Raw genomic sequence first — 18,678 nt, 5'->3', positions numbered from 1 at the left:
ACACACTACAGAACTGTTCAGTCTAAAGGTTAAAAATACTTGTAGTGTGAATGGATGTAAAACAGGAGAAAATGGAGGACATAAAATGAAGCTCAGTCTGGAGCAGGAAGGAAAAACTGTACCTTTCAAATGCAAATCTACTAAAAGACTAAGTAACTTTATATGCTAACCAAGCTCTCTAAGCATGGTAAACTTTAACACAATTTCCTGCAAATTAAAATCCTCTGGTGTGCATGCTACACACAGCAGAATTTCACTGAACTCAGTAATCTAAACTGATTGTGATATGTTTAAAAATATTGCGGAAGTCCTATTAACCATAGTGAAAAACACATGCATAATACAATCTGTTTCAAGAAACACTTTCAACAGACTAACAAAGTAATAACACCAAAAAATGAAACCAATTCCTGTTTCAGATGTTAAAATCAAAATAAAAACCACATTAAACACCAAGATCTAGCTCTACCAATACTATCCTTTAAAGAATCTTATTTGTAACCCTGGCCCCTAATGTCTGGTGTGTTTTTTAGTCTAACAAAGTAATGCTCAAGACTAATTTTTATACTGGTTATTCACCAGAAGAAACAACCTCTGTAGAGGAGACAGATAAGAATGGTAACAGTCTACAAGTAGATCCCTAGCTTTATTACCCCAAAGCATAACTACTATGTTATGTTGCCTTCAAATTACACTTCACCCAGTAATATTTGACCAAATTATCCAGCTCAAGTTCATGCATTTTTCACTCTCTCAAACATTAGTTTAATGAATGATTCTGTTGGCCGATTAAAAGGTATTACTCATTATAGCAATAACCCATGCCTGGGTGTGGGTAATGCTAAATTTACCCACGGTTGGCGTGGTTTGGTCCCGAGGGCGAAGCCCGAGGACCCAAACAAAGCCAACCGTGGGTAAATTAAGCATTACCCACACCCAGAAGTGGTTATTGCTATTATATGACATTATTTAAGAAAAGAAACTATTACTTTTCTTAAATAATGGCATAGTATAATGCCTGTTTACTGCCCTTCCGCAGATGTCTGGCATCCGCGGCAGTTCTGATGTACTGCGCGCCTGCGCAGTACATCAGAGCTTGGCAAAAGCGGAGAAAGCAAGATCTCCGTTGCTTTTTTTTTTGTGTTTCGCTATGTTAAATGAGTTTAACATAGCGAGACAGTTTTAAAATAAGCAACGGACATCTCCGTTGCTTATTTTAAAACTGTCTCACTATGTTAAACTCATTTAACAAAGCGAGACACTAAAAAAAGCAACGGAGATCTTGCTTTCTCCGTTGCTTTAAAACACTGTCTCGCTATGTTAAATGGGTTTAACATAGCGAGACAGCTTTAAAATAAGCAACGGAGATCTCCGTTGCTTATTTTAAAGCTGTGTCGCTATGTTAAAACCCTTTAACAAAGCGAGACAGTTTTAAATCGAGTTATACTAATGGAAAAAAGTCCGGGCGACCGGACCTTTTTCCATTAGTATAACTCGATTTACAACGAGCACGCTGGCCAATCAGCGTGCACGTTTTGGGGGGATCATGGTATAATACAAATTCTTTCCCAGTGCACTGATATCTAAAAGAAATTACATTACTGTACTGTGATTTACTTTTAGTAGTGCTCGATATTTTAATGTTAGTCAGCCATCTGCTGCTATGTAACTATGAAAACATGCTTGACTAACTACTCAACATAACTGCTTAAATAACAGCAAAATAATTGGTGCTACCTGTACTGGATTTTTTTGTCACTTGCAGGTCAAGGTGAGAGGTTAAGTCCTGTGTCAACTAAATTTGTTATGATGTAATCTGACAATTTAAAGTTATAAAATCAGTAAAACAAAAGATGTTACCTGTGCTGTAGTGGCAACAGAAGTGCACTTTGGCTCTGGACAGATAAGTAAATGAACAGTGCCTTCCTTGATCTGGATTTCAAAATATTCTTTCAGACAAGCTTTGCAATATACGTGTTCACAGTCAGTAAAACATAAGCAGTCACTTCCAAATTTCTCTAGAAAGCATATCTTGCAGCAGTACACTTTACTATTGAACAATTTTTGTTTCTGATGTTGGTTAAAATCTAGGATTTCTGGCAGAATATTTCCCCATGACTCCACATCTTGTACAGCTCTTGGGTCACAGCAGCTTGCACCCACTGTGGCTTCTGCTTCCTCGATGCCTGCTTGTTCAGTTTCCGTGGAAGCCAAAGGACAGTGACAACACCTTCTTATCTCAGACGGCTCTATTAGTAATGAAGAACCGATATTCAAGAAAGAGAGAGCTTCGTCCCTGAGAAACTGTATCCATGAAAATAAAACAACACAACCTGTGTTTTCTTTCCAGATTTCATCCAACTGTGTACACAGACTGGTAAGCTAAAAGGGTTTAAATAAAATGGTAAATTAAGACAACATAGTAACTGGTAATAGCAAACTACAGATGTTCACTATATTTTTTAAGTTATGTAAATGATGTATCTACAAGTACCAAAAAAGACAAACTATATAATCAAAACTACCTCCTGGATTTGCATTACAGAGTAATCATTTAATCTCATGATGGCATATATATCTATATATCTACGGTTCCACTTCAGAATATCGAATTACTGAAATCTCGAACTTCAAATGATCGAGACCATATAATCGAGTTTTCAGTAACTCGAAATTCCGAAGTGGAATAAAAAAAAAAAAACCCACACCCTGCACCCCCCACACCCCTCCTACTTAAATATACCAACTCGTTGATCGCGCTACAGTGGAGAAAAGGGAATTATACTATGCCTCCTCTAAAACGTGCATGCTGATTGGCCAGCCCAACCAGCGTGCCCGTTGTAAATCCCTCAATATACTAACGGAAAAAAGTCCGGTCGCCCGGACTTTTTCCGTTAGTATAAAACACTGTCTCGCTATGTTAAAAGAGTTTAACATAGCGACACAGGTTTAAAAAAAGCAACGCAGATCTCTTTTTTTAAAGCTGTCTCGCTATGTTAAACTCCTTTAACATAGCGACACAGTGTGTAAAAAGCAACGGAGATCTTGCGATCTCCGTTGCTTTAACCTGTCTCGCTATGTTAAATGAGTTTAACATAGCGAGACAGCTTTAAAATAAGCAACAGAGATCTCCGTTGCTTATTTTAAAGCTGTCTCGCTACGTTAAACCCATTTAACAAAGCGAGACAGTAAAAAGCAACGGAGATCTTGCGTTCTCCGTTGCTTTTGCCCACAGCTTTGATGTACTGCGTAGGCATGCGCAGTACATCAGAACTGCCGCGGAACACCAGACAGCTGTGGAAGGGCAGCAAAGAGGCATTATACAATGCCATTATTTAAGAAAAGTAATTATTTGTTTTCTTAAATAATGTCATTGTATAATAGCAATAACCCACTTCTGGGTGTGGGTAATGTTGGATTTACCCACGGTTGTCTTTGTTTGGTCCCTCGGGCCGCCTCGGGACCAAACCACGCCAACCGTGGGTAAATCCAGCATTACCCACACCCAGGCATGGGTTATTGCTATAATCTCCCATTCCGCCCTGTATGCAGAATCGCAGAGCAGGAGATCTCCCATTTCCTCGCTATAGTGCGATCACAGAGATGGTATATTTAAGTATGGAGGGTGCAATACGCAAAATACCTGATCCTTAACTAGCAAAGAGATATGGTACACTGGTGACAAAGTAAACAAAAAATTATTTTTAAATTACTATCTTTTTGCTCAGTAAGGGTCTGTCGTAACGGAAGTCAGGACTGATATAATGTAGATGGTGTTTTTTCCTCATCCAGTAGGGATGAGCAGGCAAAATGTATATTTTAGTTGTTTTCCCAGGACAGAGAGGCCTTTTTTGTTTCAGAGTTTGTTATCCACACAAACACTGGGGATATTTGTGCTCTTGCCAGCAATCCAGCAAAGACAGCATTTGCATTATGGCCCTAACCCCTCCTCTGATGCTGACATGCAGACTTCAAACACATTTTGCAATTTGTTCCATTTCATTTTTGATTAGTACATTTATACATCTAGGTCCTTCTGAATTGGGTTACTAGTGAAAATCTTAGCATCTAAAATGACAGAACTGGAGGCAGTCCTAAAAGCAAAGTCTGAGAGATGTGCATCTTTTTGTAAAGATGCATCAAAAGAGTTAAACTCCAAGCAATAGCAGCTGGTGAAGGTGTGACTCTACGACTAAGTGGTCATGGCAAAAATGTTCACAATGAAGACATCTTTGAAACAAGCACAGGAAGTAGCCATGACATTATGGGTATTCTTTGAGAGCAGCATTTTCCAGCAAGCAGTTTACTTCCTGATAGCAAAACACAATGAACTTAGCAATGCACTTATAATGGACTAAGACAATGAGATCCCTCCCGTCCAGCAAAAGAGAAACATAACTGTTCTACCCGTCAACATTTGTGCATCTTTGCTGGCAAAACTCTAATGGTACATGTCAAAGACATGAAGGGTTCTTTCCCCCCCTGGATTTCGTCTCAGTTTGAATAAGGAATAGGTAGACCTATGAATCATAAGGTTTAAGTGCCAAAGTGGAAAAAGGTTCTTTAAAGGCAGGCAAAGAAGCAGTAAAGAAACTCTTTATCAACAAGTGTATGACCACAGTTATGATTTCAACACTTTCAAATGTAAATGTATACAGATGTCACAAACATTTACCTAAAGTATGTATCTCAAAGTCACAGTCCAAATGACACGTGGCCCACAGGCCTATTTAGTGTGGCTTACAAAAACATTTTATTCATTCATTTTGCCACTCTCTGTCTGAGTTCTACTTTACCGTATTCAGGGTTTTGTCACTCTCTGAGTTCTACTTTACCGTATTCAGGGTTTTGTCACTCTCTGAGTTCTACTTTACCTTATTCAGGGTAAAGTGGGTGAGTGGAGAAAGAATTACTGAATGAATGACTTTTCAGATCCCTCCCTTTCTCTTCCTAAAAGGGCATGGCTAATGAATCCAGGTCCTCTTTTGATACAAAAATAAACAATTGAAGCTGTTGCTCTGAGCAGCTAGCCTCAGTGATTACTTGTGATCTCTAGTTATTTGACAAGAAACATTAACAGAAGCAACAGAGGTAGTGCTCCAGTCTTTAGTGACCAATAAGGTTTACATTCTGCCTTAAATGCACGGTAGTATATCAAACTGTTGTAATCAGACAGATAGCTGACAGGATGCATTTATTAGCTTGTCTAGCACACCCAGTATTACATTATCTGTAATTACTATGTAATACTATTACACAGTATAATATATATGTGTATATATATATATATATATATATATATATATATATATATATATATATATATATATATACATAGTATATTATATATGTATTACTATGTCTACATTTTAAAAAACAATATTTCATGTATGTAGCTATAATATGAGCACATACTGGAGTTTTTCTTCCCTTGATACTTGAAAATGAGTTCTACCAAGATAAGCACATACACTTACCAATTACAAATAAGTAAATAAAACATAAATAATGTATATTTCATTCTGGTTGTTATAACATTCACATACTCTTGCACAACTTTCTAACAACACTGTCATAGCTAACTAAAGTTCTACTGTTTGGTTATAGCATACGTGGACCTACTTTATTAACTTTCAATTGTTTGAGTTTCACTAACTTGCTGTTAAATGCTTGAGTCATGGTATACTTGAAATCAGAGAAAAAGTATTTTTAAAAAGTGTTTTTTTTTTTTTTTTAACAGGGAGCAAGCTTCACCTGCACCCTCCAGTTGTGAGGACTCTGTCCCACATCCTCGAGTATAAAAATACTGCCTCCAAGATCACACAGACTCAGAAAAAGTATATTTGCAGACAGTCTGTGTTTTCAAAATGCCTCATACTTGGATACACAGGTGAGCATTCAGCTATGAGCAAATCAGCCATGAGCACCTGTGTGTGTGTGTGTGTGTGTGTGTGTGTGTGTGTGTGTGTGTGTGTGTGTGTGTGTGTGTGTGTGTGTGTGTGTGTGTGTGAATAAAGTATGTAACAAAAGTGTTCTTACTTAACATTTGACAAATAGCAATAGAAGAAATGACAAGCCACTTTATTGTTCTGATAAAAATAATGTCATGCTGTTATCATTAGTATACTGCTATTTATTATTTTTTTTACTACTGAAGTTGTAAACAATTAGCATCCCAGCAGAATGGAATTTAAACCTAAACCACAGTATAATTATGTGCAGAATGCTGCTAATTTAACTTTTGAAATGTATATAATTAAAGTAAAACTCCACATTAGAACTTAAAACAACTATTTTTTCACTCAATCTCTGTTTTCTGAGTTATTTTAATACCTTAAAAATCACTCTGACTGCTTCTTATAGAATTTTAATGTTTTCTGCAAAATGTCCTTCAATGGGACTTGACATATCAATGTGATCTTATTTTTCTCCAAACTTTTCTATTTTCCATAATGCATTTCAAGTCTGCTTTACATAAGGAAGCAGTGGTGTGTTCCCATACCACAGACAAATAATGCGATAAGTGTCAGTCACTGTCATCTTATACACTGTCTCTTTCTTTTATTTCTTGAATGCCCCTCATTTGTGTGTGCCTCATGGCTTGTTTTATAGTATACTAAGGAAACAAAAGTTGCTAAATTGCAGGCCTTTGTTCAAAGTGTCTTTTTGTAGTTGATAATTAATTGACAGATCCCCCTACACACACACACACACACACACACACACACACTTTGGTAAACGTGCTGATACTTGACAAGAAAAAATATTTTGACTTTTCTTTAAATGTCACAAACATCTTTAATACTACATTCAAGTCTTCTTAAATGTAGAGTGGTATAAACAACAAACATTTAACGTTTATTAAAGCTTAGCAATTCAATAATGTGATGCCGCTTATGTAAATTTGTCAAAACAGGTGCCAATTGCCTTTGAACCACTGACTAATTTAATTGCTCTGTTTTGCTATGAAAGGCATGGCTACATTAGAAGCAGCTCTGAATCAGTGTAAATTATTTTCCTCTCTGCAATAAAAACAACGGAAATCAGTTTCACACCTCTCTGTCTTGTCTGCAGCAGCCAGAGCTCCTGACTACAAATTCCTCTGTGTCTGTGGTATAGGTTCATAGGTTCATAGGTTCATATTAGGCTATCTGACCTAGGGCATTTATAAGCCTAGCCAGAGTGTGTTTGGCTTTCGCCACCCATTTTAAATTAATTTTGCTATGCCCTTTTTCGAGGTTAGTATACTGTGCCTCTGTCTAATAGTGACACAGAAGTGATACCCGGGGTAAACCTATGATCTCCCATCCACTCATCAAGATTCCTCTTGAAGAGAGTCAATGAGGGACTCTGCCTAACCTGGACTGGGATTTTATTCCAGAGTGAAGGGAGCCTCTGGGTTATGAATCTGTCCCTCCAGCATGTCCTATTTATTTCAGTGCTGAGGTTCAAGTCTCTCGAGTGCATAGCTCGATGGGATTTGGATTTTCTGAGGTGCAGCATGTCCATTAATTCCTGGATGGACATGGCTTTATACGTCAGGCACAGATCGCCTCTGAGCAGGCGGTATGCCACTGAGTTGAGCTGGAGTTTCTTTAACCGGGCAGCATATGGCATCTGTTTGAGCCCTATGATCCTCTTGGTGAGGTACTTTTGGGGTCTTTCCAGTTGCTGCAGGTGTCTGGTAAGATACATCCCGAAAGGAGCATTGTACTCAATTATGGGCCTGATGAGGGATGAGTAAAGAGGCACGATGACCTCCCCTGATCTAGATGTGAATCCCTTCATGATTAGGAGGGCTATATAAAATGTTTTTCTAACCACTTTGGCCACGTGGTTGTCAAATGAGAGATTGCTATCAACTTGGGTCCCCAGGTCCCTAATTACTTCTTCTGTACTTAATGGATTACCACCTATGTGGTAATTTGTGGGCACTTTGTTTTTGCCAAAGGGGATGACTATACACTTTTTGGCGTTTAGCTTGAGGCCATGGCTCTGGCACCAGTTGTCTGTTTCTATGAGGCCCTTTTGGAGGATGCTTGTGTCGGCTGGAGAGTCGATTATGGTGCCCAGTTTGCAGTCATCTGCGAACGTGGTCAGCCACAGTCCTTCCGTGTTGGCCTGTACCTCCGAGAAATATATACCGAACAAGAGAGGTCCCAGGACTGAGCCTTGTGGGACGCCACTTGTAACTGGTTTGGAGTCTGACATGGCTCCAGCAATTCTAACCATGTGGGTTCTGTCCTTGAGCCAGTTTGCAGCCCATCTAGTGACACAGAGGATTATATTTAAGCTGGTGAGCTTATCTATAATGCCCGAGTGGGGTATTGTATCGAAGGCTTTTGCGAGGTCCAGGTAGGCTGTGTGGACCACCTTCCCCTCGTCAATGGCCTTGGTGACTGTTTCAAAGAAATCAACCAGGTTTAAGAGGCAGGATCTGCCCTTAACAAAGCCAAACTGGGTAGGATCCAGTATCTGTAGGTCCCCAATATCTTTATTTATGAGGTCCATGATGATCCTTTCCATAGCTTTGCAGACAAAGCTAGTCAGGCTTATGGGGCGATAGTTTCCAGGATCCATTGAGGCACCACCTTTGTGGAGAGGGACCACTGTTGCTGTACGCCACTCTTTGGGTACATATCCTGTAGTAAGGCTAAGATTGAACAGTAGTTTTATGTTTGGGTTTAGCTCTTCTTGGAGTTCATGTAGGGCACAGCCCGGGACACCGTCTGGTCCCATTGATGCTGTGTTTTTTGCTTTGGAGAGGGCAGCTCTTACCTGAGCATCTGAGATGTCAGGGGGGCAGCACTCTGCTGGGATAAATATTTGCCCTTTTGGTGGGGAGGGGGGGAGTTTGTGCTGAACCTGTCAGCTAGGATGTTGGCAATGTCTGTGGGTTCGGTGTATTTTTTGTCATTTTGGACTAATTTTGAGCATATCTGGGAATTCCCACCCAGGTTCCTAACATAACTAAAGAAAGCCTTGTGATTATCCTTAGTGTACTGTGCAATTTTTCTCTCGAAGCTGGCCTTAGACGATTTTATGAGTGCCCGTAGTTTTTTGCTAATACTGATCAGAGATGCCTTCCTTTTTGGGATTTTGCTCTATCATATAGTAGCTTCCTCCTTCTATTGTATAGTTTGTTTATGGTTGGGGTCCACCAGACAGGACGTCTGCCTTTGGAGGATTGGATCTTGGTTTTATTTGGGATTGCATGATCCATGCATTCCTGAAGGTGTTCATAGAATGCGTTTATAAAGGATTCTGCAGTCTGGGCCATATTTTCCACAGGCCCGGGGGCTTTGAAGGATTCCACCTCGGTTTTGAGGAGTGTGAAATTTGCTTTAGAGAAGTTTTTCACTGTGGTTTTCAGGGCAGGGGTGGAGTCGGGATGTGAATATCCAGTGAGATTAGTTTATGGTCTGATCTTACCAGTGAGGGATACACTTCTGGTCTGGAGCATAGAGTCCCCCATGTTGGTGATGATCAGGTCCAGTATGTTTTCCCTCTTGTGGGAGTGGTAACAAGTTGTTCCATAGCATTTGAGTTTATAAATTCTAGGAACCTTTGGGCTAGGGTGTTGGAGCTAGAGTAATGCTCCCAGTCTATGTTTGGGTAGTTGAAGTCACCCAATATAATGGTGTTTGGAGAGACCTTCATATTTTCCAGTGTTCTCAGGAAGGCCGAGTGGGGTTCCTGGGTTTGGGAGGGTGGTCCGTAGCAGGCTATAAACTGGAAGGCAGTTTTACCCACTGTTAGTTGCACATGGATAGTCTCTGATGCTTCGTGCTGTGCCACCAACCTGGAGGTGTGGGTATCTTTGGAATATTGATACTCCCCTCCTTTTGTGGTACGGTCCAAGTTTTGGGGCGAAAAGCATGGTATGAGGTATAACCTGGTAGTGCTGGGGTGCTCTCTGGAGCCTTGAACCAGGTTTCTGTTACTGCACAGATATCGATTTTCTCCATGCTAAGGAGAGTTTCGAGTGCGTGCATCTTAAGGTTTAGACTTCTGGCATTGAGTAGCATTACTCTTAGTTTCTTATCCCTTGTGATACCTATGGAGGTGGGTTTGTCTTTTGAGCCTTGCCTAAAAAAGGCACTATGGGGGTAGCAAGAGCCTTTGCCAATATCCGAAAGCCCAGGGGTGACAGGTGCAAGCCGTCCCTGGTGAAGCATCGTGGCTTGTCGAGCATGTCATCCCAGGCTGACAGGCATTGGATCCCCTTTAAATGACACCAATACTTAAGCCAATTGTGCAAATTGATCACCTTGTCTTCATATTGTGGCATCATTCTTGGTGAGGGTAAGATGCTACTCAAGGTCAGGGTCATACCGGCCTGAGCTACATGCTCAGAGAGCTCCTCTATGTCTCTTTTCATGTAGTCCAGGGAGGTACGTCTCAGGTCATTCACACCAGCATGGACAATGACTGAGTCATATTTGTACTTGCCTTGGAGTGACCTGAGTGCTTGTGTTATGTGGCGGATCCTAGCGCCCGACAGGCAGCTCACCGTGACCTTCTCCTTGTTCAGCCTGGTGAGCAGGACGTCAGTGTGCCTGACGATAGAGTCACCTATTACAAGTGTATCGGGTGTGTTGTTTAGCCTTAAGGGCTGTGACTGTTCGGCACACTGGCTTTGTGAGCTATGTGTTGCACGTGTTTTGTTTTGGGGTAGCGGTTGCTTGGGTGTCTGCTTTGGAGGTCTCTGCTGCTTACGCAGATTTTTATTTAGAGCCTCGAGTATGTTTTTGTGTGTTTATGTGTTTGGTTTGCTGTCGTGGTAGGTCTATGTGAGACTGGAATTGTAGTGAGTGTGGTTTCCTTCTCCTCCTGACTGGTTTCGCCAGTACTGAGTTGAGAGAGCTTAGCCTCCAGTATGGCTATATGGTTGCATCTCTCACATGTGTTGGAATTTGTTGGGAGGAGGAGAGGGTTGTCTGTGTACATGAGGCAGTTGTAACATTGCCTCAAGATTCCCAGATTCATCAGCTGGACCGGAGAGGAGATTGACAACTGACCTTTGGACATGCTAGAATAGTATTGGGAATTCCTTTATAATTGAAAAAAGGGCCAATGGGGAACGAGGTACTCAAGGGGAGTTTGTGAGGGTGTAGTGCTTTTAATATTTTAGTGCTGACTTATATAATTGCTTTAGTGAGCAAGTGCCAGGTAACTTAAATGCAATGTGTTTCAGGTAACTTAAATGCAAAACGACAAACAGTAACTTTCTTTCAAGTGAAACAAGGAAATAAGTACAGTAAGCAATGCAGATATCACTAGGGATCCACAGAAGCACTGAAAAGCCGCGTTTTAGGTGGAATTAGCGTTTCTGGGAAATAACAAGCAAACAAACAAGCAGCATACAAATAAAGCTAGATTCAGCAGGCCTGGATCTAGTCTATGCTACAGCAAACAAGGTATACCAATTTCAGTAAGAAACAGTTCAAATATGCAGGCACTATAAGCCTTTAACCAGAAATTCTCAGCTCAGAAGGGCAGAGTCCAGCCTCTCCTCCCACAAGAGTGCAGACCACGAACCTTCTTAATGTAAAATAACTGGCCCGAAACCCCAGTGCTTAAACCAGAACTAATACACTTTTAGAATAACAGACACTGAGCCCTCAATCAGCAGTTCACAACTTAGAAGGATGTAAGCTACCTGTTCTGCCACTACAGTGCAAACCACAAACCTTCTTAATGTAAAACAACTGGCGTGAAGCCCAAGTGCTTAAACCAGAATTAATACACTTTTAGAATAACAGACACTGAGCCCTCAATCAGCAGTTCCCAACTTAGAAGGATGTAAGCTACCTGTCCTGCCACCACAGTGCAGGCCACAAACCTTCTTAATGTAAAACAACTGGTCTGAAGCCCAAGTGCTTAATCCAAAAGACTTAGAATGATAGCTACACTTTAATCAAGTTACTACCAAGCAGTAATAAATACAGTTGAATACTTTAAAGAATGCCTGGATTAGTGCTCAGGTTATACAAACAAAGCTAGATTCAGCAGGCCTGGATCTAGTCTATGCTACAGCAAATAAGGTGTACCAATTTCAGTAAGAAGCAGTTTAGATATGCAGGCACTATAAGCCTTTAACCAGAAATTCCCAGCTAGAAGGGCAAAGTTCAGCCTCTCCTCCCACAAGAGTGCAGACCACGAACCCTTAGGTTTGTAGGTTCATAGGTTCATACTAGGCTATCTGCCCTAGGGCATTTATAAGCCTAGCCAGAATGTGTTTGGCTTTCGCCACCCATTTTAAATTTATTTTGCTATGCCCTTTTTCGAGGTTAGTATACTGTGCCTCTGTCTAACAGTGACACAGAAGTGATACCCGGGGTAAACCTACGATCTCCCATCCACTCATCAAGATTCCTCTTGAAGAGAGTCAATGAGGGACTCTGCCTAACCTGGACTGGGATTTTATTCCAGAGTGAAGGAAGCCTCTGGGTTATGAATCTGTCCCTCCAGCATGTCCTATTTATTTCAGTGCTGAGGTTCAAGTCTCTCGAGTGCGTAGCTCGATGGGATTTGGATTTTCTGAGGTGCAGCATGTCCATTAATTCCGGGTTGGACATGGCTTTATACATCAGGCACAGATCGCCTCTGAACAGGCGGTATGCCACTGAGTAGAGCTGGAGTCTCTTTAACCGGGCAGCATATGGCATCTGTTTGAGCCCTTTGATCCTCTTGGTGAGGTACTTTTGGGGTCTTTCCAGTTGCTGCAGGTGTCTGGTAAGGTACATCCCAAAAGGGGCATTGTACTCAATTATGGGCCTGATGCAATAACTGGCCTGAAGCCCAAGTGCTTAAAATAGAATTAATACATTTTTAGAATAACAGACACTGAGCCCTCAATCAGCAGTTCCCAACTTAGAAGGATGTAAGCTACCTGCCCTGCCACCACAGTGCAGACCACAAACCTTCCTAATGTAAAACAACTGGTCTGAAGCCCAAGTGCTTAAACTAAAAGGCTTAGAATGAGTTACACCAAGCAGTAATAAATACAATTGAGTACTTTTAAGATGACGCAAAAGCAAAATAAAGTAGGAAGAAACACAAATACAGTAAAAGCAGATTTTTTTTTTTTTTTGAGTGAGCAAATGAGATGGGCCCAGGAGTTACAGGACAGAAACAAGTGCAAATGCAGGCCTTCAAATCAGAAAGTTAAGAGAGATGGAAGAACGCCCAAATGGCCAATAACTACAAATTCTGGGCCAGAACCACTCCTTATGTGGTAGACAGGTTACCTAGTGCTTTACCACTCCCACTGATAAGCTGGAAGGCTTCCCTCCAACACAGAAAGGCTTGGGGGCTCAGAAGCTTACAAATAGTCCTGGATACAGCAAATCTGTATCTGGAACACTAATTACAGGAAAGGTAGGAAACAGGCTTACAATTTTTTTTTTTTTTTCAGAAAAGTAGCAGAAACAGTAGTAAAAACAATTCACATGCAGTGCAAGATGGCACACTTGAGTATGTAGCAATATTAGTCCACACACAGTTTGAAAAAATGTAATTAAATTAAAAAGGACTAAAAGCAAGTGCAGAAAGGGTTTATTAGGTAGAATGCGGTAAAGAGATGGGACTGGGGGAGTGTCCTAGATCAAATCTACAGTGGGGCGGGCACTGCAAAAGCAACCAAATTTAAACTACTACCAGAACAGGGAGAGGGGGTAGGGAAAAGTTTCAACAGAGATGTGAGGAATCAGAGTGCAAATTATAAAACCAAAAAATATATACTGATCTCTGTATATTTGCAGTACACAAAGACAATAGAATCTAGCTTTGTTTGTATGCTTGTTGTTTGTTTATTTCCCTGAAACGCTAATTCCACCTAAAACGCGGCCTTTTAGCATTTATGTGGATCCCTAGTGATATCTGCATTGCTTACTGTACTTATTTCCTTGTTTCACTTGAAAGAAAGTTACTGTTTGTCGTTTTTGCATTTAAGTTACCTGGCACTTGCTCACTAAAGCAATTATATAAGTCAGCTCTAAAAAATTAAAAGCACTACACCCTCACAAACTCCCCTTGAGTACCTTGTTCCCCATTGGCCCTTTTTTCAATTATAAAGGAATTCCCAATACTATTCTAGCATGTCCAAAAGTCAGTTGTCAATCTCCTCTCTGGTCCAGCTGGTGAATCTGGGTATCTTGAGGCAATGTTACAACTGCCTCATGTACACAGACAACCCTCTCCTTCTCCCAACAAATTCCAACACATGTGAGAGATGCAACCATATAGCCAAACTGGAGGCTAAGCTCTCTCAACTCAGTAATGGCGTAATCAGTCAGGAGGAGAAGGAAACCACACCCACTATAATTCCAGTCTCACATAGACCTACCACGACAACAAACCAAACACATAAACACACAAAAACATACTCGGAGGCTCTAAATAAAAATCTGCCTAAGAAGCAGAGACCTCCAAAGCAGACACCCAAGCAACCGCTACCCCAAAACAAAACACGTGCAACACATAGCTCACAAAGCCAGTGTGCCGAACAGTCACAGCCCTTAAGGCTAAACAACACACCTGATACACTTGTAATAGGTGACTCTATCGTCAGGCACACTGATGTCCCGCTCACCAGGCTGAACAAGGAGAAGGTCACGGTGAGCTGCCTATCGGGCACTAGGATCCGCCACATAACACAAGCACTCAGGTCACTCCAAGGCAAGTACAAATATGACTCAGTCATTGTCCATGCTGGTGTGAATGACCTGAGACGTACCTCCCTGGACTACATGAAAAGAGACATAGAGGAGCTCTCTAAGCATGTAGCCCAGGCCGGTATGACCCTGACCTTGAGTAGCATCTTACCCTCACCAAGAATGATGCCATAATATGAAGACAAGATGATCAATTTCAACAATTGGCTTAAGTGTTGGTGCCATTCAAAGGGGATCCAATGCCTGTCAGCCTGGGATGACATGCTCGACAAGCCACGATGCTTCGCTAGGGACGGCTTGCACCTGTCACCCTGGGCTTCGGATATTGGCAAAGGCTCTTGCTACCCCATAGTGCCTTTTTAGGCAAGGCTCAAAAGACAAACCCACCTCCATAGGTATCACAAGGGATAAGAAACTAAGAGTAATGCTACTCAACGCCAGAAGTCTAAACCTCAAGATGCACGCACTCGAAACTCTCCTTAGCATGGAGAACATCGATATCTGTGCAGTAACAGAAACCTGGTTCAAGGCTCCCGAGAGCACCCCAGCACTACCAGGTTATACCTCATACCATGCTTTTCGGCCCCAAAACCTGGACTGAACCACAAAAGGAGGGGGAGTATCAATATTCGTCAAAGATACCCACACCTCCAGGTTGGCGGCACAGCACGAAGCATCACAGAATATCCATGTGCAACTAACAGTGGGTAAAACTGCCTTCCAGTTTATAGCCTGCTACAAACCACCCTCCCAAACACAGGAGCCCCACTCGGCCTTCCTGAGAATACTGGAAAATATGAAGGTCTCCCCAAACACCATTATATTGGGCGACTTCAACTACCCAAACATAGACTGGGAGCATTACTCTAGTTCCAACACCCTAGCCCAAAGGTTCCTAGAATTTAAAAACTCAAATGCTATGGAACAACTTGTTAGCACTCCCACAAGAGGGAAAAACATACTGGACCTGATCATCACCAACATGGGGACACTATGCTCAAGACCGGAAGTGTATCCCTCACTGGTAAGATCAGACCATAAACTAATCTCACTGGATATTCACATCCCGACCCCACCCCCTGCCCAGAAAACCATAGTGAAAAACTTCTCTAAAGCAAATTTCACACTCCTCAAAACCGAGGCGAAATCCTTCAAAGCCCCCGGGCCTGTGGAAAATATGGCCCAGACCGCAGAATCCTTTATAAACGCATTCTATGAACACCTTCAGGAATGCATGGATCATGCAATCCCAAATAAAACCAAGACCCAATCCTCCAAAGGCAGACATCCTGTCTGGTGGACCCCAGCCATAAACAAACTATACAATAGAAGGAGGAAGCTACTACATGATAGAGCAAAATCCCAAAAAGGGAAGGCATCTCTGATCAGTATTAGCAAAAACTACGGGCACTCATAAAATCGTCTAAGGCCAGCTTGAGAGAAAAATTGCACAGGACACTAAGGATAATCACAAGGCTTTCTTTAGTTATGTTAGGAACCTGGGTGGGTATTCCCAGATATGCTCAGAATTAGTCCAAAATGACAAAAATACACCAAGCCCACAGACATTGCCAACATCCTAGCTGACAGGTTCAGTGCAAACTCCCCACCAAAAGGGCAAATATCTATCCCAACAGAGTGCTGCCCCTGACATCTCAGATGCTCAGGTAAGAGCCGCCTCTCCAAAGCAAAAACACAGCATCAATGGGACCAGATGGTGTCCCGGCTCGTCCTACATGAACTCCAAGAAGAGCTAAACCCAAACATAAAACTACTGTTCAATCTTAGCCTTACTACAGGATATGTACCCAAAGAGTGGCGTACAGCAACAGTGGTCCCTCTCCACAAAGGTGGTGCCTCAACGGATCCTGGAAACTATCGCCCCATAAGCCTGACTAGCTTGGTCTGCAAAGCTATGGAAAGGATCATCATGGACCTCATAAATAAAGATATTGGGGACCTACAGACACTTGATCCTACCCAGTTTGGCTTTGTTAAGGGCAGATCCTGCCTCTTAAACCTGGTTGATTTCTTTGAAACATTCACCAAGGCCATTGACGAGGGAAAGGTGGTCCACACAGCCTACCTGGACCTCGCAAAAGCCTTCGATACAATACCCCACTCGGGCATTATAGATAAGCTCATCAGCTTAAATATAAACCCCTATGTCACTAGATGGGTTGCAAATTGGCTCAAGGACAGAACCCACATGGTTAGAATTGCTGGAGCTATGTCAGACTCCAAACCAGTTACAAGTGGCGTCCCACAAGGCTCAGTCCTGGGACCTCTCTTGTTCGGTATATATTTCTCGGCAGTACAGGCCAACACGGAAGGACTGTGGCTGACCAAGTTCGCAGATGACTGCAAACTGGGCGCCATAATCAACTCTCCAGCCGACACAAGCATCCTCCAAAAGGGCCTCATAGAAACAGACAACTGGTGCCAGAGCCATGGCCTCAAGCTAAACGCCAAAAAGTGTATAGTCATCCCCTTTGGCAAAAGCAAAGTGCCCACAAATTACAACATAGGTGGTAATCCATTAAGTACAGAAGAAGTCATTAGGGACCTGGGGACCCAAGTTGATAGCAATCTCTCATTTGACAACCACGTGGCCAAAGTGGTTAGAAAAACATTTTATATAGCCCACCTAATCATGAAGGGATTCACATCTAGATCAGGGAAGGTCATAGTGCCTCTTTACTCATCCCTCATCAGGCCCATAATTGAGTACAATGCCCCTTTGGGATGTACCTTACCAGACACCTGCAGCAACTGGAAAGACCCAAAAGTACCTCACCAAGAGGATCAAAGGGCTCAAACAGATGCCATATGCTGCCGGTTAAAGAAACTCCAGCTCTACTCAGTGGCATACCACCTGCTCAGAGGCGATCTGTGCCTGACGTATAAAGCCATGTCCAACCCGGAAGTAATGGACATGCTGCACCTCAGAAAATCCAAATCCCATCGAGCTACGCGCTCGAGAGACTTGAACCTCAGCACTGAAATAAATAGGACATGCTGGAGGGACAGATTCATAACCCAGAGGCTCCCTTCACTCTGGAATAAAATCCCAGTCCAGGTTAGGCAGAGTCCCACACTGACTCTCTTCAAGAGGAATCTTGATGAGTGGATGGGAGATCGTAGGTTTACCCCGGCTATCACTTCTGTGTCACTGTTAGACAGAGGCACAGTATACTAACCTCAAAAAAGGCATAGCAAAATTAATTTAAAATGGGTGGCGAAAGCCAAACACACTCTGGCTAGGCTTATAAATGCCCTAGGGCAGATAGCCTAGTATGAACCTATGAACCTATGAACCTATATAAGCAACAATTTAGCTCTATAATACAGAAAATACAGAAAAATATACTCAGCTCTATATATTTGCAGAAATCTTGTAAGGCTGTTCCACTTTAAATGCAGACTGCTGCTATTAACAGTTCAAATTAAGGGAACCTTGAGTTAACAACACAGAAGCAACAGAAACCACAATGAGGGGGGTGGGGAAAAGTTTCAACAGAGATGTGAGGAATCAGAGTGCAAATTATAAAACCCAAAAAATATATACTGATCTCTGTATATTTGCAGAACACTAAGACAACAGATATATAAGCAACAATTTAGCTCTATAATACAGAAAATACAGAAAAATATACTCAGCTCTATATATTTACAGAAATCTTGTAAGGCTGTTCCACTTTAAATGCAGACTGCTGCTATTAACAATTCAAATTAAGGGAACCTTGAGTTAACAACACAGAGGCAACAGAAACCACAATGAGAGGGGTGGGGAAAAGTTTCAACAGAGATGTGAGGAATCAGAGTGCAAATTATAAAACCCAAAAAAATATATACAAAGAAAATCTTAGAGGTGTGCAACATGCGCTGTAAGAATAAATCCAGTTGGAAGGTTCAAATGAACAAGTAGAATAAGTCACAGTCCATAAAGTTCATTAAAATCCAGGTTTAATGACAAAACAGGATAAAAACTGCAGGAGTG

General features: G+C 41.8%; 1 protein-coding gene across 4 annotated transcripts in view; it reads right to left on the bottom strand.

Annotated features, from left to right (window-relative positions):
• The window catches only part of LOC122799893 (E3 ubiquitin-protein ligase RNF14-like), an 826,975-nt gene that overhangs the window by 437,474 nt on the left and 370,823 nt on the right, over positions 1–18,678 (bottom strand). For all 4 annotated transcript variants that reach the window (XM_044069268.1, XM_044069270.1, XM_044069269.1 and 1 more), the window contains one exon: positions 1,861–2,382. In XM_044069268.1, coding sequence (XP_043925203.1) covers positions 1,861–2,382 — 522 coding nt within the window. The remainder of the gene's footprint in view (positions 1–1,860; positions 2,383–18,678) is intronic.

This window comes from Protopterus annectens, chromosome 4.part0 (genome assembly GCF_019279795.1).
Source record: "Protopterus annectens isolate FY-2018-M chromosome 4.part0, PAN1.0, whole genome shotgun sequence".
Taxonomy (NCBI): Eukaryota; Metazoa; Chordata; order Ceratodontiformes; family Protopteridae; genus Protopterus; species Protopterus annectens.
Note: the sequence above shows the minus strand (reverse complement) of the source record. Positions and strands in the feature narration are given on the sequence as shown.